Genomic DNA, 23,356 nt, shown 5'->3' on the forward strand with positions numbered 1-23,356 from the left:
AGCCAGTGATCTTCTGGGCTGTGTTGATGACCCTCTGCAGTACTTTCCTGTCTGCAGCTGAGCACCCTGCATACCATGTTGTTATGCCGTACGTTAGGATGCTCTCTATGGTGGCTCTGTAGAATGTCACCAGCAGCCTCTCCTCCAGGTTGTTCCTCCTGAGCACTCTCAGAAAGTGGAGACGCTGCTGGGCCTTTTTTACCACCGCCGTGGTATTTGCAGTCCAGGAGAGATCATCAGAGATCTGCACGCCCAGAAACCTCATGGAGTGTACCCTCTCCACACAGTTCCCGTGAATGTAAAGTGGGGCCGGGTCTGCTCTTCCCTTCCTAAAGTCCAAGATGACTTCTTTAGTTTTTGTGGTGTTCAGTTGGAGGTTGTTAACTGAACACCACTCAGTCAGTCTGTTGACCTCATCTCTGTAGTCTGACTCATCCCCCCTTGAGATGAGTCCAACCACAGTGGTGTCATCCGCAAACTTTATGATGGTGTTTGAGAGATGGGTAGGGGAGCAGTCGGATGTGTAGAGCGTAAACAGGAGGGGACTCAGAACACATCCTTGTGGAGACCCGGTGCTGAGTGTGATGGTGCTGGACAGGTGGGGGTCGAGTCTGACAGACTGAGGTCTGTTTGTCAGGAAGTCCTTGATCCAGAGGCAGATGGGGGTGGAGAGTCCCAGGTGAGACAGTTTCTGAACCAGGATCTCCGGGATGATATGATTGAATGCTGAGCTGAAGTCCAGAAAGAGCATTCTTACATAGCTTCCTCTGTGCTCCAGGTGACTCAGCGCAGTGTGGAGCGCTATGGTGATAGCGTCCTCGGTGGATCGATTAGTCCTGTAGGCAAATTGGTGGGGGTCCAAAGTGGGAGGCAGACTGGCCCTGATGTGCTGACAGATCAGTCTCTCAAAGCACTTCATCACTACAGGCGTAAGTGCAACAGGCCTGTAGTCATTTGGGCTGTCCACAGCTGTCTTCTTGGCGATGGGGATGATGGTGGAGGTTTTGAGGCAGGGCGGGACGGTGTTTAATGACAGGGAAAGGTTGAAGATTTTAGTGAAGACTCCGGTCAGTTCGTCAGCACATGCTCTGAGAACCTTTCCATGTATTCCATCAGGACCTGCCCCCTTCCTGGGATTCACTGACCTTACAACACACCTCACTTGATGTTCCCTAAGTGTTAGTGTGCCGGTGCTGGGGGCGGGTGGAAGTGGTGTGACAGCTGAGGGCCTGGTCGTCTCAAAGCGGGCGAAGAAACGATTTAGATCCTCAGCCAGCGAGGCATCAGTCCTAGCTGTCGCCTGGTTATTGCTTCTGTAGTTGGTAATGTGATTGATCCCCTGCCACATTTTTCTGGGGTCGTTGTCAGCAAAGTGATCTTGAAAGTACATTGTGGGGGGCCTAATTGCGTAGCAGTGACGTATCCGAATGCAACCACTTACGTCTTAAAGAGGGTGATTTGGCGATGAAGTGACCCGATTTCTGACCCTCTACGCCCCTCCTGTGACTCACAGCATGACCGCAGCGTTAGGAGAAAAGGCAATACAAATGTATAGGGGCGCTTGAAAGTACATTGTGGGGGGCCTAATCGCGTAGGAGTGACGTATCAGAATGCAACCACTTATGTCTTAAAGAGGGTGATTTGGCGATGAAGTGACCCGATTTCTGACCCTCTACGCCCCTCCTGTGACTCACAGCATGACCGCAGCGTTAGTGGAAAAGGCAATGCAAATGTATAGGGGCGTTTGAAAGTACATTGTGGGGGGCCTAATCGCGTAGGAGTGACGTATCGGAATGCAACCACTTACCTCTTAAAGAGGGTGATTTGGCGATGAAGTGACCCGATTTCTGACCCTCTACGCCCCTCCTGTGACTCACAGCATGACCGCAAATTTAGGAGAAAAGGCAATACAAATGTATAGGGGCGCTTGAAAGTACATTGTGGGGGGCCTAATTGCGTAGGAGTGACGTATCAGAATGCAACCACTTACGTCTTAAAGAGGGTGATTTGGCGATGAAGTGACCCGATTTCTGACCCTCTACGCCCCTCCTGTGACTCACAGCATGACCGCAAAGTTAGGAGAAAAGGCAATACAAATGTATAGGGGCCTTTGAAAGTACATTGTGGGGGGCCTAATCGCGTAGGAGTGACGTATCAGAATGCAACCACTTACGTCTTAAAGAGGGTGATTTGGCGATGAAGTGACCCGATTTCTGACCCTCTACGCCCCTCCTGTTACTCACAGCATGACCGCAAAGTTAGGAGAAAAGGCAATACAAATGTATAGGGGCGCTTGAAATTACATTTTGGGGGGCCTAATTGCGTAGGAGTGACGTATCAAAATGCAACCACTTACGTCTTAAAGAGGGTGATTTGTCGATGAAGTGACCCGATTTCTGACCCTCTACGCCCCTCCTGTGACTCACAGCATGACCGCAAAGTTAGGAGAAAAGGCAATACAAATGTATAGGGGAGTTTGAAAGTACATTTTGGGGGGCCTATTCACGTAGAAGTGACATATCAGAATGCGAAGCCCTTCAAAACTCCACCCAGATCATTAAGAAATGATTTAGATGTAAATGCATTCATAAAATATAAAGTTATAGTAATTTTCAAAGTTTACACTTTGTCAGGAAAATGGCCCCACGGGTCCATTTTTACACACTTGCAATACCACATTTCACCAGTAGGGCGTCAAGTCGACACACACTTTTGCACACGTTGTCCGAAAAAGTCACTTCCAGGGGACCAATTTCACTTTTCAAAAAAAATTGCACTAGGCCTATCAGGAGGCTGTTTTCTATCCATTGCAATGCTTGTGCCTGTGGGGACCGGGGCGCGGTCCCCACCGGAAAAATTGGACCCCACGAGGTGAGTGAAATCTCAGGTTGTGGATCCCACCATGTAGTAAAAACGAGAACACACACACACACACACACACACACACACACACACACACACACACACACGAGAAAACAAATCAAAGTAAAAATAAAGTTAGCTAAAAAAAAAAAGAATAACTAAGACTGACATCGTGTTTGAGAGTAGTGTAAGTTACATTAATAAGTACACTTTAACTTTGAGGAATACAGCTACTTGAAGTCATACTACAAATGTGTGTTTGTGATCTTAAGCCCGACAGGTGTTTACCTGTCATTGTGTGGATCAGCAAGCGTAGAGGGCGTTTCAGAAAAAAGGACCCAAATGCAAATACAGGACTGGTCCTATGAAAAAGGCGAGCCGTTTATTTAGGTTGGATGAAGAAAAGACAGATGATAATACATAAATACCCAGTGAGTTCAAGCACTGAGTTAAATGTACATATGACCTGTTTAAAACACGTGTATGAGCTCAAACATTTAGTAAAACAAAACTGAACAACACACCTAATGCATGAACCAAAAAATAAAAAGCAATAGAAAAACTGGACACATGGATGAACACAACACAATGATCCCTGAGTGACTGTTCCACAAGTATTTCGTCTTTCCTTTGAAGTTTGCAAGACAGCAATTAAAAATTCTTTAAAGAAAAATGAGTTCAATTCTACATGAGCAGTGATGTTGTGGACAAGCGAATAAGGAATTGCAATAATAAGAAATAAAAGCTTCAATAAGCATCTTTAGGATGAAAAACAAAAACTATACTTTTAACACATTTTTACCTTATTTTAAGGGTCAGATAACCAAGTAGTTAAAATAGCATGATTTCATAATCACAATAGTACACCAGTGCTATGGTAAAGTCCTGTGGGTGATCTGCTTTTGGTAGTAAACGGTAAGAGACAGATGTTTTAAGGATGAAGCTGAAGGATGGGTACCCTGTGACAGATTTTCTCTGTTTCTGACAATGGAGCTCACTAAATCCTGTGCACAGGTATTGCAGCAGTGGTGTAAGCACCACAGGCATAGATACACATACACAAAAAGAAAACAGGGGCAGAGATTAAACACCAAATACTTCTGAATGTAAGTAGGACAGCTTGAAGTGCAGTCATTGTTTTTAGTTCATTACCATGGCCGAGGTAATTAACACACACATGCATATGAGATACTTCAATAAGGATTTTAAATGGCAGTTATCACAGGTGATTATGCACTAAAATGTTTGGTCTTATGAGTATAAGATGTTATTGATTATAGTATTTTGGTTTTCCAATATATAAGTAATTGTCAGTGACATTTATATTAATCAGGCTGAACTTTAATCATACTTTAGATCAGCCTGTTTTACTTATTGTTTCATTTGTGTTTTGGTTTGGGAAGTTGTTTCTTTACTGATCTTTTCCTCTCTTCTGTCATTAGACTTGAGATATGACTGCTCTATGTTGTTGCTGTTCACGCCAGTCAATTCTATAAGACATGTTGTGTAAGTAAATACAACAACAGTTTGGTCTGAATTTCTTAAAAGATTATATCCCACAAACTTAGTTTAGAGGGTCCACACAGTCTACACTGTATATAGTGAAGTCTGCAAGTTTTTGAACAGGGAAATTTGCTTCTGCAGGTCATCAGAATGAAAAATTATTGGCCATGTTTGCATAGCCCTTTAAAAAAAACAACAACAACAACAACAACAAAAAAAAACATGTTTTCATGACATTACTGTGTGTCGGTGGTCAGGGCTATCCAGACTGACAAGTGGGACATTGAGTGACACCTTTCCAGTAGGGAGGGAACCTGAAGATTGTCTAAACTGAGGTCTGTTCTATAGCAAATGCAGAGAAAATGTTTCAAGAAAGCAAATGTAACGAGTAAAAGCCACCGAGTAACCGCTAAGGGCCTCTATACTACTCGTGCAAACTTTCAGGCCCAAAGCTCTCACAGGAACGAGCCCAGAATAAACGGGACAAGAGGGTCAATATCAGTCAAATACGTTAAAATTTATTATTTTAAAAGAAAAAGGGTTTGCAATAGGCCTAAAACATCAAAATAGAAAAGGTCACTAACGACCACAATATAGTTTTATTGGCGCAACCTGCCAGCAATGCAACTATCACCTGAGGGCTTGCTCTACCCCGGTGGTCCCAGATGCTCGTTGCTTTAAAAGAAACAAATCCACCTGAATAAATACGAGCCCAACAGAACACTTATCGCATGCACTAAGTGTTTTAGTGTAGGCAATAATTGGTGGCACTAAAATCACTCTTAATAAAACTTATTAAAAACAGTTTCAAAAGGTGACCCTACTCTAAAACCAACTTGGGAGAAAAACGCAACGAAAAGGAGAAGGAAGAAAAAACAGTGACAAATTCACATGTGCAGCCTGTCCTGCAGGAGGCCATACAATTAGATTGTAGTGCATAAATATACTTTTTTTTAAATGTCAAATATATTAAGATAACATACCTCCAGCAGACAACTGTGTTTGCTGCACACCTGGCTTGTCTTCTAAAATCACTACTCGAACCTCTGCTGTAGAGGTTTAAAACAACCGTTTGTGTAGAAGACAATTAAAACCTCTCAGGCTCTTCACCTACTCACACAACCATTGTTCGCAGCCGCTCGTCAGTGCAAATGACAGAAAAAGAGCACCTGCGGCTACTTCCTCTTTTATACCCTCCCTTGGGTCCCCTGGGTCCTAAAGCCTTCCTCTTTACACAAATAAGTTGGTTTTCTAAAGAATATGATTGTTTGCTTGCGGGCCACCAAGAGAGATGAGTCCTCCGTCACAGATCGTGTGGTCAGTGAGGATGGTCGCCTGCACTTTTAAGGCCATTACATCACTAATCCACATCCACTGCTACTGTACTTAAGGGTAGTCGGGACAATGTTCCGACAGTCTCGGTCGTTGTGTCCTTGGGCAAGACACTTCACCCGTTGCCTACTGGTGGTGGTCAGAGGGCCCGGTGGCACCAGTGTCCGGCAGCCTCGCCTCTGTCTGTGCGCCCCAGGGTGGCTGTGGCTACAATGTAGCTTGCCATCACCAGTGTGTGACTGGGTGGATGACTGAAAGTAAAGCGCTTTCGGGTCCTTAGGGACTACTAAAGCGCTATACAAATACAGGCCATTTACCATTTATAAGCGTTGTCCTAGACATTTCAAGGATAATAAAACTTTTTTTTAAAAATCACATTAAGTTACCACAAATTGTTTTTTAGTTTAGTAGAACTTGAAATTTTAATCAGTGGGTAAACAATTAGTATTACACAGTCAGTCAAATTATTCTTGGTACTGTATACTTGCAATGAATAAGTTGTTCTAACATAGTTATCTTAAGTAAACATTACTAGTTCTGGGAACTAATTAGACTACAGTGTATTTAAAGCTGATGGTGGCTCTGGAATAACGGTGTATGATCCTTCAGAGGCTTGCAGTTGTGCATAAACCAGCCATTCAGCCACCCCTAACCAATACCCACAAGCAGAAACGGTTGCAGTGGGCCCAGAAATGCATCAAGATTAATTTTCAAACAGTCTTGTTCACTGATGATTGCCATGCAACCCTGGATGGTCCCAGTGGATGGAGTAGTGGATGGCAATCATGTCCCAACGTGAGTGCAACATCAACAAGGAGGTGGGGGAGTCATATTCTGGGCTGGAATTGTGGGGGAGAGCTGCTAGGCCCCTTTTGGGTCCCGTAAGGTGTAATAATGGTAAATTATATAGAGTTTCTGGCTGAACACTTTATTTATGGTACAAAAGGAAGTGTGCCTTCTGTAGCAAACATAATCTTCATGCATGACAATGCACCATCTCATGCTGCAAAGAATACCTCTGTGCCATTGGCTGCTATGGGAGAAAAACTAATGCTGTGGCCCCCATTCTCCCCTGACCTCACCCCTATTAAGAACCTTTGCAGCATCCTCAAGAAAAACATCTATGACGGTGGGAGGCAATTCACATCCACACAGCAGTTGTGGGAGTCTATTCGGACATCTTGCAAAGAAATTCAAGGATAAACTTTTTAAATATTTACAAATTCAATGGATGCAAGAAATGTGATGTTGTGCTTAATAATTTGGAACAGTGCATTTTGACTTTTTTTTTCCTTTTTGCAAAAACGTAGATATCATTGGGTCATTTGTATCAACTATATTATTTACATAATAATTGGGAACGCAGTGTATTTTCAGGCTAAGATTTAAGACTTTTCAGCCATTAATATCCACGCATGCTCACAGATTTGACACATTTACAAATCTGGTTACACAGACGGATTTCAATATGTACTCATTCATTTCCACACAGACCAAAATGCGCACACACATGCGCAAATAATTTTGCTACGATATTAGCCTCGCCCTTCCTACTTAAAGCAGGTTTGCTAAAACAAAACCTAGTTAAACCACCTGTGGGTGGGTGCGACTATGATTTGAAACTGCACCTCTCATGACTTCCTCTGTCACGCAGACGCTTTGAGCATTTGAAGGAGAACAGAATGTTAGCTTTTTCTCTCTACATAGTGCCTCCGTTATGTTGATCGTGCACCATTGTGCACACAGTAGACGCCATCATATTATATATTCACTAAGTCGACTGCCAAAACGAGGCCTGAGGTGAGAATTGTGTTTATGAAATTTTTTCTTTCTTCTCTGTTCCTGTAAATTTGCTAAATGTTTAAGTAGAGGCAAAGAGAATCATTCAAGAATGAGTTATTACTGTGCAAAGTTTTAATGTTTAGAAATTGTTAAAAGTATCGTTTTTATTGTGAGCGTGTGTTCTTTAACTTTAAATCGAGGTACCAGTCGATGGATTGTCTTATTATTAGGGAGGGGCTGTGCAAATGTTATGCTGACAGCAGCATTCCAGCCACATCCGATATACAGCTGATTGGCGCAGACGAACTCGCAAAGTTTCTTATATAAAATTCTAAAGGAAAGTCTTTAAACACACTGAAACGGTAATTCAACACCGAAATATTGTTCACTTGGGGCGTTTTTCAATACCAAGTAGGCTAAATTAAGTCATTTGTATATGCAAACTTGGTGCAAACTTGGCCAGTTCACTTTCAATTTCCGAGAACACAGTTCAGCTACAGTGTGTGTGTTTTTTTTTTACTCACTACCCTTTTACAACGGAAGCTGCACGATAAATCTAATTCCCAGGGGTTTTTGTGTGTTTGTTTGTTCGTTTGTTTTTATTTAAAAAATGTATTCTAAGGACTTTGGCAAAAACAATTTGGGAAGACTTCAGTTAACTCTAGACTGACTTGTGCATTAATTTACAATGTCAACTTAGAACTGGTTAAGAACTGGAAACTACTATACTGAAATAGGTTTCTGATGTAGAAACTATATTTTAATTCTAAAGCTGCCAACTACAATTATATGAATTTCATCTGTAGATCTAAAGAACACCTCCCTGTCTTTAGTCTTATTCATGACCTTTATTAGTTGTCTTCCAACATCCAGATATTTATGTGATGTGTTTCATAGTGTCTCATAGTGTCAAGCCTAATACTGTTGAGCAACAGCAGTCACTACATGACTGAAAGACAGACTTCACCTGTTTTAATAACGACATGCATGCAGCTCATTCTGCTTGTTGAACACAAACAAACCGTTCGGATTTGAAAATGATTTTATTTTTATCCTTACAATTCTGAAAATTACAATACACAGTCTGTATTTAGGATACATTTTAAGAAGTATAAAAAAAACCATAATTTAATCCCGTGGTGTTCATAGACTTTCACAGAAAGGCAAGCAGAGAGGATCCCTCAACATCCATATCTTCACCTTTCTGTATTCATTCCTGGCTGAAGAATAATTAAATAATATCACTTGTACTACATGTATTGTTAAATAAATATACTGTATTGCAAAAAAATATTTGCTATTAGTAATGAGGAGTGGTGGAGGATTTTTTTTAGAACCATTCCTTTAGTAAAAGAAGCAATAAAACACTTTGAAAACGCCCCACTACATATAAAATTGTATAACTGGAAAATTGTAAATAAATGAACAAAAAGTAAAATATCGTGGATGAAGCGTTGGCAGTTTGTGTTTTAATCGGAAGGTTGCCGGTTCGAGCCCTGGCTTGGACAGTCTCAGTCTTTGTGTCCTTGGGCAAGACACTTCACCCATTGTCTACTGGTGGTGGTCAGAGGGCCCGGTGGCACCAGTGTCCGGCAGCCTCGCCTCTGTCAGTGCGCCCCAGGGTGACTGTGGCTACAATGTAGCTTGCCATCACCAGTGTGTGAATGACTGAATGTATAAAGCGCTTTGGGGTCCTTAGGGACTAGTAAAGTGCTATACAAATACAGGCCATTTAACCATTTACCATTACTCTGCACAAAAATTTCATCCTTATTATATAGATTGATATTACTGCTAGATGTTTAAGTTTGAACCCATTGTAAATACTAAATTCTGTTTAATGTCCAGCATCATATTCTGTATATTGATAACAAAAACATGACAAGTGAATTAAAAGATTTGCGCAGTTTGTGAAATGGTTAACTGCTAACAGGGAACAGGTTTATCCACAATGAGCTTGATTCATTGCTGGTCCAAAAATGCTGAAAATGCTCTTGCTTTTCTCCCTGGATTAAAAAAATCTTTAATCTTAGTTTTAATCAAAACTGAGATTTTTTTAAAACGAGTATAACACATTTCTACATTAGGGAACTAAGGTTCAAACTAAAGATTAATTTAAAAATATACTGACAGCTCCAGTAAGACATTAAAGTAAAAAAAAAAAAAATCTAGTTATGAAGTTCAACTTTAATCTCAGACTCAAACTTGGACTTCTGAGGCAAATAGACAGCATGACTGCAGTACTGTATTACTTCCTGTTCCTCTTGCAATGCACTGTGGTCTTCTTGTAGTTTAATTTGTGGGGCTTTATTAATTGCAAACTTTTGCACAGAGACTAGTTTCATAGTGTACAACCCAAATTCCAGAAAAGTTGAGACATTCTTTAAATTTGAACAAAATGAAAACTAAGACTTTCAAATCATATGAGCCAATATTTTATTCACACCAGAACATAGATAACATAACATGTTTAAACTGAGAAATTTTATAATTTTATGCTTCCTACAGATGGCTGAAAAAGCAAGAAAGTTAAAAAGATTCAGTTAGGAGAACATTTAGCAAGTAATTGAAATTAATTGACATCAGGTCTGTAACATGATTAGCTATAAAAGGAATGTCTGAGGCAGAGTCTCTCAGAATTAAAGATGGGCAGAGACTCTCCACAGAGACTCTGTGAAAGAGTGTGTAAAAAGATTGTGGAATACTTCAAAAACAATGTGCCTTAAAATCAAATGGAATTGAATTCAGGTGTTCCAGTCACTTGCATGGTCACATGTTTATAAAATCAAACACCTGTGAAAGAATGGCTCTCTCGCAGGAGCTCAGTGAACTCCAGTGATAGGATGCCACCTGTGAAAAGTCCAGTTGAGAAGATCCTTGCTACTAAATATTCCACATTTAACTGTAAGTGGGATGATACCAAAATGGAAGTGACTGGGAATGACAGCAGCTTAACCATGAAGTGGTCGGCAAAGTTAACTGACAGAGCCGGGGTAGCAGATGCTGAGGAGCATAGTGTGCGGAGGTTCAGTTAAGTTAAATTAAATTTTATTTATATTGCACCAAATCAAAACAACACTTGCCTTAATGCACTTTCTATTGAAAGGTAAAGACCCTGCAATAGTATAAATTTCTGCATAGTCAATCACTACAGACCTCCAGACTTCACATAGCCTTCAGATTAGCTCAAAAATAGTGTGTAGAAAGCTTCATGGAATGGGTTTCCATGATTGAGCAGCTGCAGCCAAGCCTTACAGTGATGATGAATGGCAAACTGATGGACGAGTTTAGGTTTGACGGTTGCCAGGAGAACGGTACTTGCTTGACTACACCGTTCTCCTGACTGCACTGTGCCAAGTGTGAAGTTTGATGGAGGGGAGAATGGAAGAATGGTCAAAAATGGAGGTCTTGTTCCCTATGCTGCCCCAGCATGCAACAGCATATACAATGGCACTGGCCACAACAGACTCATAGAAAATCCTGAGTATTATCCGACAGATGTTGAAAGACCTCAGCCACCTCAGAAAATGGACACAACTCTGGCCCTTCCTGTAGGGTGCAGTGGTGTTTTTAATCCAGTCTAGTTTATTATCTATGTGTACACCAAGGTATTTGTAGTCCTCCACAATGTTCACATCCACCCCCTGGTTTGAAACGGGCATCATGAACAATTTATGAAAGACTCCACAAAGCTGGGGGCACAGGCCTTGAGGACGCCGGGACTCACCTCATGTGGTTAAGCAGACTTGCCTAAGTGGAGTCTTCTCATTTGTCTTTGAACCTGATCACGAGTGAAAGTGATAGGTGGGGGTGTCAGGACTTCCACAGGAGGCTATCGTGCAATGTGGAAAGAGAGAACATTTACTGCAGTGTTGAATCTGTTGAAAAACACATTCAACTCATTAGCTCTGTCCTCACTGCCCCCAGGTCCTCTGCTGTTGGATGGCCTGAATCCTGTAACTGTCTTCATGCCACTCCACACCTCTTTAATGCTGTTCTGCTGGAGTTTCCACTTCTCTAACTTTCCTTATCCTCTCTGATCTGATCTTTTGATGACCTTAGTCACCCACGGTTTGTTATTTGGGTAACAATGGACAGTCTGAGCTGGTGACAATAAGATAAGATAAGATAAGATAAGATAACCTTTATTAGTCCCACACGTGGGAAATTTGTTTTGTCACAGCAGGAAGTGGACAGTGCAAAAGTTATGAAGCAAAAATTAGAATACAATAAGAATAAATACAGTACACAACTGTACAGAATAGAATAAAATAAAAATACTATATACAGTAAAATAAAATAGAATAAAATATACAATAGGATAAAAATAGAATACAAATGCTATATACAACTGAGTAAAAATACAATGATGCCAGAAAAGATTATTGCACTTAGTGTTATTGCACATTTGTGGATGTGTGTGTTTGATCAGTTTAAGTCTTTGTTGTGGAGTCTGACAGCAGTGGGGAGGAAAGACCTGCGAAATCTCTCCGTCCCACACCGTGGGTGCCGCAGCCTGCCATTGAAGGAGCTGCTCAGTGCTGTCACAGTCTCCTGCATGGGGTGGGAGATGTTGTCCAACAGGGATGACAGCTTAGCCACCATTCTCCTGTCACTCACCACCTCCACTGGGTCCAGAGGGCATCCTAGAACAGAGCTGGCCCTTCTGATCAGCCTGTTCAGTCTCTTCCTGTCCCCAGCAGAGATGTTGCTGCCCCAGCAGACCACACCATAAAAGATGTCTGAGGCCACCACAGAGTCATAGAAGGTCTTCAGGAGTGGGCCCTCCACTCCAAACGACCTGAGTCTCCGCAGCAGGTACAGCCTGCTCTGCCCTTTCCTGTAGAGGGCGTCTGAATTATGAGTCCAGTCCAGTTTGTTGTTCAGATGAACACCAAGGTACCTGTAGCTGTCCACAGCCTCAATGTCCATACCTTGGATGTTCAGTGGTTGCAGTGGAGGATGTTTGTGCCTGCGGAAGTCTACCACCAGCTCCTTGGTTTTACTGGCGTTGATCTGGAGGTAGTTCAGCTGGCACCAGTCCACAAAGTCTTGGGTTAGTCCTCTGTACTCCTTGTCGTCCCCATCAGTGATGAGGCCGACTATTGCAGAGTCATCAGAGAACTTCTGCAGGAAGCACTGGGTGGAGTTGTGGGAGAAGTCTGCAGTGTAGATGGTGAAGAGGAACGGAGCCAGAACCGTTCCCTGTGGGGGCCCCGTACTGCAGACGACCCTGTCCGACACACAGCCAATAGAGTCGGTGCAGAAGGTTATGTAGTCGGTGATACACTCAGTAACCACATTGATGTCCTCACCGTGAGGCTCACAGACTGTCTCCCAGTCAGTCACCTCAAAACAGCCCTGTAGTTCCGCTATTGCCTCCTCTGACCACCTCCTAATGCTTCTCGTGCTCACAGGTTCCCTCCTCACAATCAGCACATAGCGGGGGGTGAGGTGAATCAGGTTGTGATCTGACCTACCCAGTGGGGGGAGGGAGGAGGAACTGCATGTGTCCTTGACATTAACATATAGTAGGTCTAAAATTCTCCCCCAGTGGGACAGACCACATACTGTGTGAAAGTTGACAGTGTAGTGTCCACGGTGACATGGTTGAAGTCACCCGAGTTTGCAATGAAGGGACTTGGGTGCTGAGTCTGTAACATGTCACATGCAGCTGTGGGGTTGGCAGAGGGAGGAACGTAAACAGCCACCAAGATCACATGGGTAAATTCCCTGGGCAAATAATATGGCCTGAGTCCAACAGAGCACAGTTCAATGGCTGGGCAACAGATCCCCTCTTTGATTGTTATGTGAGTAGGGTTACACTACAGGTTGTTAAGAACAACAAACAGTGTCGACCCGAACAGTGTGGAAGCCTTCCACAGATGTTGTCACCAGGAATATCTTGGTGTATCCATGATTTGGTGAAACTCATCAAGCTACACTTCCGATATTCCCTCTGTATCTATGCTAGGGCTGTTAGCTCATCCATCTTGTTTGCTAACGACCGAACGTTCCCCATTATAATAGACAGCAGACACGTTTATTTGTACCTTCTCCTCTCTTCAAGCCTCCGTTGTCTCACACTGTCCCTCTTTCTTCTCCTGTGTCCCTCACCTCTGCATCCATCAGTCAGTCCATCAGTCTGGCTGACAAGCCAGGCCAATCAGCTGATCTCTGGATTAAAGAACACATGCATTGTTTAGCTGCTGCACTGAGGACCAATTCCTCAATAAAAGTAACAGTTCCATGGCAACAAGGAGAACAAAAACTCTCTCAACCCACATGTTTAAGAGAAAGCTATGAAAACAAACTAACATTCTAAATACTATGTAAAGACAAAGTACAAAAGAATGGCCAGTGCACATGTTAATATTTGCCATTTAATTATTATTAGTTATCTGATAGCCACATCAGCCATTTTTTATTATTATTATTAACGTAGCAGCTAGCAGACTGTACTTAGATAAAAGATAAATAATTGCTGCAGGCTGGAACGGGTGGAATATTGAGCCATGAAGGAGTGAAATATGGACACATAAAGAAGCATTTGGCTAGCTGGCTATGCAGCAAGCCAAATGCTTCCATATTTTAAATCTCCCAGCAGTATGAGGCTGGCTCATCACTAAACAAGTTCTATTTAAAATAATGCAAAAAACAAATGTCAGTATGGAGCCCTTTTGAGCCTCATTTAATGTTGTTTCAATCGAGATGATGTGTTAAACTTTTTTTTTCTCAAATTTAGGTGATCCAAAATGAACCAGTCAACAACAAGAAAACCACCTCTGATTGAAAAATGGACCACAGAGGATGTTCACCAGTGGCTGATGGCAGAGGTCAAAGTTCAACAGAGTTGTGCAGACAGATTTACTGAAGAGGAAGTGTCGGGGGCATGTTTAGTTTCCTTCAATAAAACAGACATTTTGGACTTTGGAATAAAACACGGTCCTGCTGTGAAAATCACAGCTTATCTGGAAAGTCTGAAAAAAGCTTGTAAGCATCAATCAGAGTTCCCAGAATATGTGGAAAAATGGACCAAAGAGCAGGTGAGCCAGTGGTTAGTGCAGCATCTGAACATATACAGCAAATATGCAGAACGACTCCAAGAGGAAGATGTGTCTGGAGATTGCCTTGTTTGCTTCAGGAAGCAGGATTTGGCGGATCTAGGTGTAAAAGGTGGTCCTGCTATAAGGATTATTTCAGCACTCAAACAACTGAACCAGAAACCGGAGCCAACTCTGCAACCTATTACAGACAAACAAAAAGAAGCTACCAAACCCACTGAACCAGGAAATGCTCAGGCCAAAGAAATAAACCGTCCAGAATCATATGAAAACACTGAATCCAAAAGAGATGGGACAGTGGAAAAAGACTCCAAACAGATTCAGTTACCATTTCATAAAACTTCAGAGAAGGAAGAAATTCAACAACCAAAGCCACAGAACACGAGGGTCAGGAACAAAGGAGCTGTTGTGGTAAAGTTTCTGTTATTATTTATACACCACACTACATCAGATATTATATACATATTAATATAGCTTTATACAAACGAAAATGAAAAAATAAAAATAAATAAAGCTGTTGGAGTCTCAAATATTGCTTTCTTCCAGCAGACTACAGTGTCACCCGATGGATCCAGGATTACTGTGGAGATCAAGAACATCCTTGATGACCTTTTGAAAGTGGATCTTAAAACATTTATTTTTCATTTAAGATCGTACACTGAATCCAAACGTAAACCTATTTCTCAGAGTAAACTGGAGGATAAGGACAGCATGGACATAGCTAAATTAATGATTAACCACTATGGAAATGAGGAAGCTCCACAGGTCGCAATACAAATTCTAAAAGAGATAAATCAGCTGCCACTTGCCCTTCAGCTGGAAGAAAGAATAAGTAAGTAAGAATCAACTAACTTTTCAATTCATGGTTATGTAGTGGCTGAAGCCTGTTCCTAGTAAGAATGTATTCAAATAATAAAATGTGCAACTTAGGTATAAGCTCTTAGGTAAAAACTATAAATTCCTGAGAGCTTTAGGATGTGGTTTAGAGTATAACCAACTGCACTCCTGTAGGAGTACTATACCACGGCATAGGGCTGTTCAATATAACAATATATGTCGGATGACGGTATGAAAATGTCTACCGTTTCATATTACGCTATCGTTTGTTTCATGGTGTCGCAAAATAAACTAGTTATTCAGCCTGTCTGGGAAAGTAGTCTCATCATTCTTGACCCCCTGTCTAGGTCTGTAATTTGTCAGTGCCTGTACTCCCTGTCACATTCGCTTGGTATTTCCTGTCTCTCAGAGGTGTCCCTGGATTCTCTCTGCATGAGTGCATTTTGCTGCCTTTATTCCTTTATTAGAGTGCAGACCTGGCCCAGCAAGGAGCACTCTGATTCCCTGTCCTGAAAGCCGCATCTCAGGCTGTCAGCTGTGAGTGCACCTCTGTGGCCATCCAGGGTTTCTGGTTGTCTGTCATGTCCAGCAATGTCAGAATTATTGTCTGAATGCCAAAATAAATTCAGAACAGATTTATTTTCCCAAGTTGACCCAATCTTTGGTGCTGTTATTGAGTCATCAGTGTTTTTGGTTAAAAACTGATGGCTGCTTAATGTTGTCCTACTTTCTATTCACATGTTGCTCCTAGATAGGTTTCCATTGCAGGTCTATTTTAAGTTCCAAATATGGGTGAAACACTCGCATTTACATGGTGGCAACTGAGCACTACAGAGCCATGCATTAAAAGTAAACTTTAAAAGCAAATAATTTGTCTTATTTTTAATAATAAAGTTATTCAAATTACTCATTGAATCGTTGCAGCCCCAGTTTAAATTACCATAGAAAGTACTTGGCAGGACATACTTGTATTCTATATACTGGAAAATTCAAAGTTTTTAGTGACAGATATTGGTTTTTGTTTGTTTGTTTGTTTGTTTTGCCTGTCCCATTTGGTTCTTTAGCCATCAGAATTGTTGTCTGAAGACCAACAAGGATACCCAATGGATTTACTTTGCCAAATGGATCATCACAGCCTTGCCGTATTGGTCCATTTGATCAACCTTTGTTGTTATTATTTATTTTATTTTATTTTCAGTTGTTACAGACGGGACAGACATGACTGAGGGATAGGAAAGGGAGAAATAAAGATGAAGGAAAAGAAAAACAGAAGGGAAGAGGGACAGTGAGAAAGGGCACTTAAAAAGAGAAAGAAGAGGGGAAAAAAAAGAGAAAAAATCTCCTGGATCACCTGTTGAGAGAAAAAGAAGAGAAAACAAGCAAAAAAAAAAAAAAAAAAAAAAACCAGAGCAACATACTAAACACAACACCATCACGTTAATCTAGCTAAGTGTAAACAGCAGTAAATACTAAATATTGAATGTTGTTGTGTAGCAAGCAGGACTGACAGCGCACATTGTGCTTGGAAATAGCAGCCAATAAAGGTGTAGTTTATGTCTATGAACAGTGAACACCCGTGTGCACACCTGTGTGGATCAGCGCGCTTGTATTCAAAAGGTTTCCCCATGTAATGGTCTGCAGGGGGATGTAGAGAGCCACAGCCCTGTCCCCCAGGGCATGAAGCAGGCATGGAGGAGATCCAGGCTCCAGACATCCAGAGGCCCCAGAGTGTGAGAGCCCAAGGAGGACCACCGGAGGGTGACAGATATTGATAATTTTTATTTCTGTTATGATTTTATGAAAATCACAATAATATATAAAATACATCAAGCTGTACCGTTAACCTTTAGAGTGATCCTGTTTATGCTTTCTGTTGGGTCTGCGCTTGCAGGCCCCGCTGGTTCAGAGACTTATCACCTGTAAACAAAGCAAGACAAACAGCGATCCATTTAACTTGCAAGGGAAGTCTGGTCAGAACCAGGCTCTTGGAGCTGAACACTCTTCACCTGTTTCTCAGCCAACTTCAAAGAAACAGCCTTCCCTGCAGCCTTTTATTCAGTGAATACAAGCACCACCCACTGTAAAAATCCCAGTGGTGCGTCATAAAATTAAGGCACTGTGTGTGTGTGTGTGTGTGCGCGCGTGCGCTTGTGTGCGTGTGTGTATGAATGTGCGAGCGTGCGCGCGACTTCCTGCTGATCACAAAGGGTCACCGTCCCTAAAAGAATTAAAGGCTTAATTCCTTTAAAGGTTCACCATACACAAGCATAGGTGAGGCCATAAAGGGCAGGAAGTACTAAATAAGGACACCTAGAACCTTACATGCAATGTGCCTACAATTAAACACTTGTAGCTATTGCATCCCCCACCTACAGAGAGTGGAGGAACAGAAAAATATCTAAACATGCCATTTAGGACAAGGTTTACAAATTTAAGTACCACAATGGCAACATTTAACAATTCACTCTAACACTTTCTTTTTACTTTATTTTTCTGTTCATACAGGTCAGCTGATGCAGATGACTCTATCAAAAGAATCTGTGAGGAAAGAAGCAAACCAGGGAGAAAAGCTGAAGACTTTGTTAAGTTGTGGTGGAAACTCACTTGATACCTATGACAAATTTGTTGTTGTTGTAAACAAGAGCCATCCAGAACAACTACATTATCTTCAGTTTCTGACAAAGTTGAAACTGTTCTGCGTGTTAGACTTTGACCCCAATTCTGCTGCCTCAGGTGGATTGTGTCACTCATACAGAGAGTTGAGGGTAGCCAATCTGCATATACCACCACAATTTCAAGGACAGACTGAGTCAGTGATAAAGAACCTCAACCTCTACAAACAGACCAGCTGGGTGTTCTGTAATGGCCGCCATGACTTGAACAGTGACTCAAACTTGGCGCTGGATTATAAGAACTGGCTCAGGAAATCCTGTAGAGATGTAGAACAGTTAGTTTCATTCATCTGCAACCCTGAAGTTCTCCTCCATGGAAGATATCTGATCATCTTCCTCCTACTTTCACCTGTGGACACTGAGAAAGACCCAGTCTTTGATATCTACAAGTCATTCATAAAGCACACTAAGGAGGAAAACATCATCAGTGTATGTGAGTCTCAGAGCACATATCTGAAATGGAGGGAACTGATCAAGGAGAAGTGTGACTTTGACATTGAGCATCTGTCCATAAATGAACTAACACTGAGTGAGATCAATGGCACCATAATGGCGATGGGACCATATAGTCAGTCATTTGTACGGCTGCTTCCCTCTTCTGGTTCCAGTGCTGTTGTCCTAACACAAAAGGATGAAGATTTATTGACAGCTTTAGATGTTTTGTGTACCAACCAATGTGAAAACGTATATGATGAAAACAGTTCAGAGTTTCGTGAATTTAGAATCAGTGTTGAAAAAGAATTCTACAGAGGTGGCAAAGTGAAATGGTGGAACTTCTACTTCTGTGACAAAGACAAAGAGAAGCCATTTATCAAGAGAGACAAGTATGAAAATGTGATGAAGCTGATCAGATCTCAGTGGAGAGATTCAAAGGACATGTGTGTTCTGCTCAACCTGTTTCACCATCCTGGCTGTGGCGGCACAACCTTAGCAATGCATGTGATGTGGGACCTCCGTCATGAATTCAGATGTGCCGTGCTGAAAGATAACTTCATGCCCAAAACAGAAGTTGCCATCCAAGTTATTAAACTAATGAAACTTGAAAGTGAGAAACCGTCTCCAGTTCTGCTGTTAGTTGATTCAAAAGAAACGGATAATCTTGTGATCTCCATACGTAAAGCTGTGGTAGAAGAAAACTTCAGTGTAAGTGCAGATGATGCACCAAACTGCAAAGTCATTATCCTTAACTGTGTTCGTTCCCATAGTCCAAAGCAGCAATACAGACAGCACAATCAAACACAGAATCAGTTCATAACTGCTTCTTTGACCCCACAAGAGCAGAAAGATTTTGAAAAGAAACTCAAAGAGCTTGAAGAAACTCATGACAAACCTGAAAACTTTTACAGTTTCATGATCATGAAGAACAATTTTGACCAAAAATACATAAATGACCTTGCTCATAACACACTGGAGAATTTTGATTTCAGCGAAAAGGAGTCCGAGCTGTTTGCCTTTCTAGCTTTACTGAACACTTATGTGGAAGAATCAGAAATATCTCTCTCTCTCTGTGAGGATTTTTTTGGGATGAAATTTATTCGGTGGCCAGAGGACAGTGTTTTGGACAGAATGAATCCGTATTCAAACCTTCTCATCATAGACAGGATTGAAGAATCGGGTGGATACAAAGGACTCCGGATACTTCATCAGACCATTGCATCTGCCTGTCTGGCTGAGTTGGAGAGAAGCTGCTACAACAAAGTCAGTGAAATTACTATGCAGATGCTCCATTACGATCTGTTCTTCAGTACTTTCGTTGTTAAAAACAGACTGATGCGCTCAATTGAACGAATGTTGATTGAAAGGCAACGTAAGAAAGATGGAGATGAGAGAGAACTATTTTCTCCTCTCGTACACAAAATCCATAACCAGGAGGGGAGACAAACCATCCAAGAAATCTTTGTGAAAGCCTCATCCAGATTTGTGACAAGTGCATCTATTCCTCAGGCACTGGCGAGATATTTGTACATCAATGAGCGTGACTTCCCAGAGGCTCTGAAGTGGGCTAAAAAAGCCAAAGACATTAAAGAAAATCCTTACACCTTTGACACAATCGGACAAATTTACAAAAGCAATTTAAAGTATAACATGGACAAAGAAAAGCAGGAGAAATCACTCAACCCAGAGGACTTGGACACAAACATTAAGATAGCCATCAATGGTATGAAAGCTTTCGAAAGAGCCCAACAGCTGGCAGATAAGGAAGATGAACTACAAGAAGAAACACCTGATGATGACTCAGAGGACTACCCCAGAAAGTCATACAATGTTTATGGGTATGTGCGCATGCTAGAAATTGCTTTCCTGGTCTTTGAGATACTGAGCAGGTTGCCCTTCTTCGATGAAACCAACCCAATGAATAAAAAGTACCTGCAGAGTTTTCTTAGGGGAAATAAGCTCAACACTCTTTGTGACGAGGACAATGAGATCACCAATCAGTATGTCAAGATCATCAACGAACACGAGAGGTTTCTTGTTACACTGAAGTCTGACGTCAAAGAAATATTTGATATCCTTGACTGTTACTTTGCCTACATTAAAGGGATGTGTGAATTTGACACAATGAATCATCGAATAGTCTGTGACCATTTTAAGAAGTATGTTCATCTTTTCTGTAGTACACCTGAAGAAATGACAAAAGAAAAAGAACATCAATCCAATCTCACTTTGAAATTTGATGTCCAGGAAAAACAGCTGTTTCTTGAAAAGAACCAAGCAGATACTTTCTCAGGAATACTTCAGCATTTGGACAAGCCTGCTGAAAAGATTGAAAGGGTCACAGAATGCTACGCATTTCTGCAGAAAACTGGCAATCAAAAACAAAATGCAATCAAAAACAAAATGAAAATTAATTACATCCTATCAAACATTGTTCTTTACTTTTTGAAACCAAAATCTAAACATGTCAAGAGTTACAAATTCCTTTCTGATCTACTTTCAGAAACTCTGCAGGATATAGGACTAGGTTATCGCCTCCCAGATCCTTATTATCTGGCTCTACTTTTATTCTGGCCAAGTCCAACAGAGGAAAACACGGAAATCGGGAAATATGTCAAAGCCATTCGAAAGTCTTCCCACAAGCAGCTGGCCAAGTTATTAAATAAGAGAAGCACTATTGCCCACTTATACTTAGGAAAAGGGGAAGGACTAAAGAGGCTTGTTTCAAAACCTAAACTAGATGAGAGCTTTCTGCCAAAGATGCCTCGTAATACTTTGGCACAACTTTGGTGGAACGGAGACATATTTAAGGAAAAAGCAATCATCAGCCGCCTCCACCGGGTCAGTGGGACTATTGAGCGAGGAGAGGTGTATGCAAACTATGGTCAACAGAAGATTCCAGTGCGTCCAGCTCGGTTAAGTGGAATCAGAAGTGGCTTTAGCACAGAAAAAGTGTCTTTCTACATTGGTTTTGCCATTAACGGACCACTTGCATATGATATTAAGTATGAAAACTAAGAGGGAGGCATTCATAATGCAACAAGTGAGCCAAGAAACTGAAGTGAAACAAGTCTAGCAGCCGGTATTAGCTTTATCAAGAAAATGCCAAGAAAATGTAAAGAAAATGCAAAACAAAAGGTCTATAATGTTCCCTGGTCTTCCCTAACCAAAATAAAAGCAAACAATAGAGAAATGTCTAAACTAAGCTCCTAACCAATAAACAGGAGAAAAAAAAAGAGTTCAATAAAAAAGGCTTCTCACTTCTACTACTGCTGCAGTGCTCGACATATACAGTGTAATATTTACAATTATCCATTTACAACCCTTTTTACAAAAACTGGTGGGTTGCAATAATACAAAGCACACAACTTAGTCCAGGCTACTCACTAACAGACTTTCAGATCAGAGTCCTCACAGAGATGTACAAAGAATTACTAACAAAGATGGTGTTGATGTTGGAGGCAACACAGGAGTGAGCTGGTGGTTATGAGACTGGTGTCCATCTAGCCAACCAATCCTGATACAGAAAATCAATTCAAATCAGCCACTCATCAGCCACCTTTCTCAGCAAACACACTACCTGGATGAAGGAGAGAGAAAAGCATATATTGTGATGGGAGGAGCCGAACACAAAAACAACAGACATGATTATGGATCATAACAGTATATTAATTTGGTGTATTGATTCAATTCAGTGATTTGTAAGTGATATGTATACTCTGTTAAAATAAGTTTTTCAGATCATTGCAGTTCTGGTGTGGAATATTGACAAGCCAGTTGGAACAGCTTGTTTTAATTACGTAAGAATATAAAGTTGTTGCTTTTCCTTTGAAAAACATTGTAATACTAATCAGATAACAGGAATAATCTCTTTTTTGGACATGATTATTTGATTGTTGTGATTACTGTGTAGCGATTTATATTTGTAAATGTTTTCACAGTTACGGACATTAAAATATATAAATGTGTATTTTGTATTTTTTTTTATATGTGAACAACAAACAACTCTTATATGTATTTATAATTTAGGAGGTCTTTGTTGAAAGTTGAACATCTTGTTTGATGGGTGAAGGTTATGCACTTTGCAGTGATAAATGTTAGGAAACCTTTAGCTTCATATTCCTCCTGAAACCAAAGAAATGAAATAAACATAAATGTTTATTTTAAAATATTCTGTTTTTCATATTTATATCCATCAGTGGTTGTGGACTCTCATTCAGAACTCGTAGTGTCTGTATAATTATGGCCTCATAAAATAAGGAAAATCTTTGCTTCTGGCATGATTCATATTTACGTTTCCAATGTTGGTAAATAAAGGTTGGTTCAGAAAAAAATTCAGGCTTTGTTTTAAAAATTGATCTCTATATCCAACCAGAGCATGTTCTGGTGGGATATACATTCTACATCAAGTCAAAACAGCATCAACTAAACTGTACAATAAATTAAAGTGAAAACAAAACACTCTAAAGTGGAAAAAATGCCTTATATTTAAGTTTGGTCTTTTTTTTCCATTGAAAATGTTTATTACTGTATTCCTACTCAAATCTTTTCGCACACTGAGGTCTAACTTATAGGCCCACCCTTTGCAGCTATAACAGCTTCAGCTGGTGTGGGAAGTGCTTTTTCTGTAGAGGACCTCGAGTACCAAAATGAATTAAGTAATATATAAATAAAAAAATTAAATGTGTCAACAATTAATTTAAATTGGAAATAATTCATTAATTAACTATACAACTAATTAATTAAATGTGCATTCATGTCATTTCATTGGTTAAATTAATTATATAGTTAATCAATTCATTATTTTTTAATTGTTTTTTATATTTTTTATTTTCTGTCTTTACTTTAAGAAAAGAAAAGCAGGTAAGT

At 40.8% G+C, this 23,356-nt stretch overlaps 1 protein-coding gene across 6 annotated transcripts; it reads left to right on the forward strand.

The window, feature by feature from the left end:
* Positions 1-7,237: 7,237 nt before the first annotated feature.
* Positions 7,238-22,455, forward strand: LOC102082277 (sterile alpha motif domain-containing protein 9). Of its 6 annotated transcripts, XM_025903245.1 has the most exons (6): positions 7,238-7,497; positions 14,225-14,954; positions 15,090-15,375; positions 17,022-17,138; positions 17,886-21,512; positions 21,952-22,455. In XM_025903245.1, the coding sequence occupies exons 2-5, from the start codon at positions 14,235-14,237 to the stop codon at positions 21,503-21,505; spliced, it is 4,743 nt and encodes a 1,580-aa protein (XP_025759030.1). In that variant the 5' UTR covers positions 7,238-7,497; positions 14,225-14,234; the 3' UTR covers positions 21,506-21,512; positions 21,952-22,455. The 6 variants fall into 6 exon arrangements, with proteins under 6 accessions (XP_025759030.1, XP_005478813.2, XP_013130587.1 ...); XM_005478756.4 differs by having other exon boundaries at positions 17,886-22,455; XM_013275133.3 differs by having other exon boundaries at positions 15,093-15,375; positions 17,886-22,455.
* The last annotated feature ends 901 nt before the right edge of the window (positions 22,456-23,356 follow it).

The sequence above is a fragment of the Oreochromis niloticus genome, linkage group LG23 (genome assembly GCF_001858045.2).
Source record: "Oreochromis niloticus isolate F11D_XX linkage group LG23, O_niloticus_UMD_NMBU, whole genome shotgun sequence".
Lineage (NCBI taxonomy): Eukaryota > Metazoa > Chordata > Actinopteri > Cichliformes > Cichlidae > Oreochromis > Oreochromis niloticus.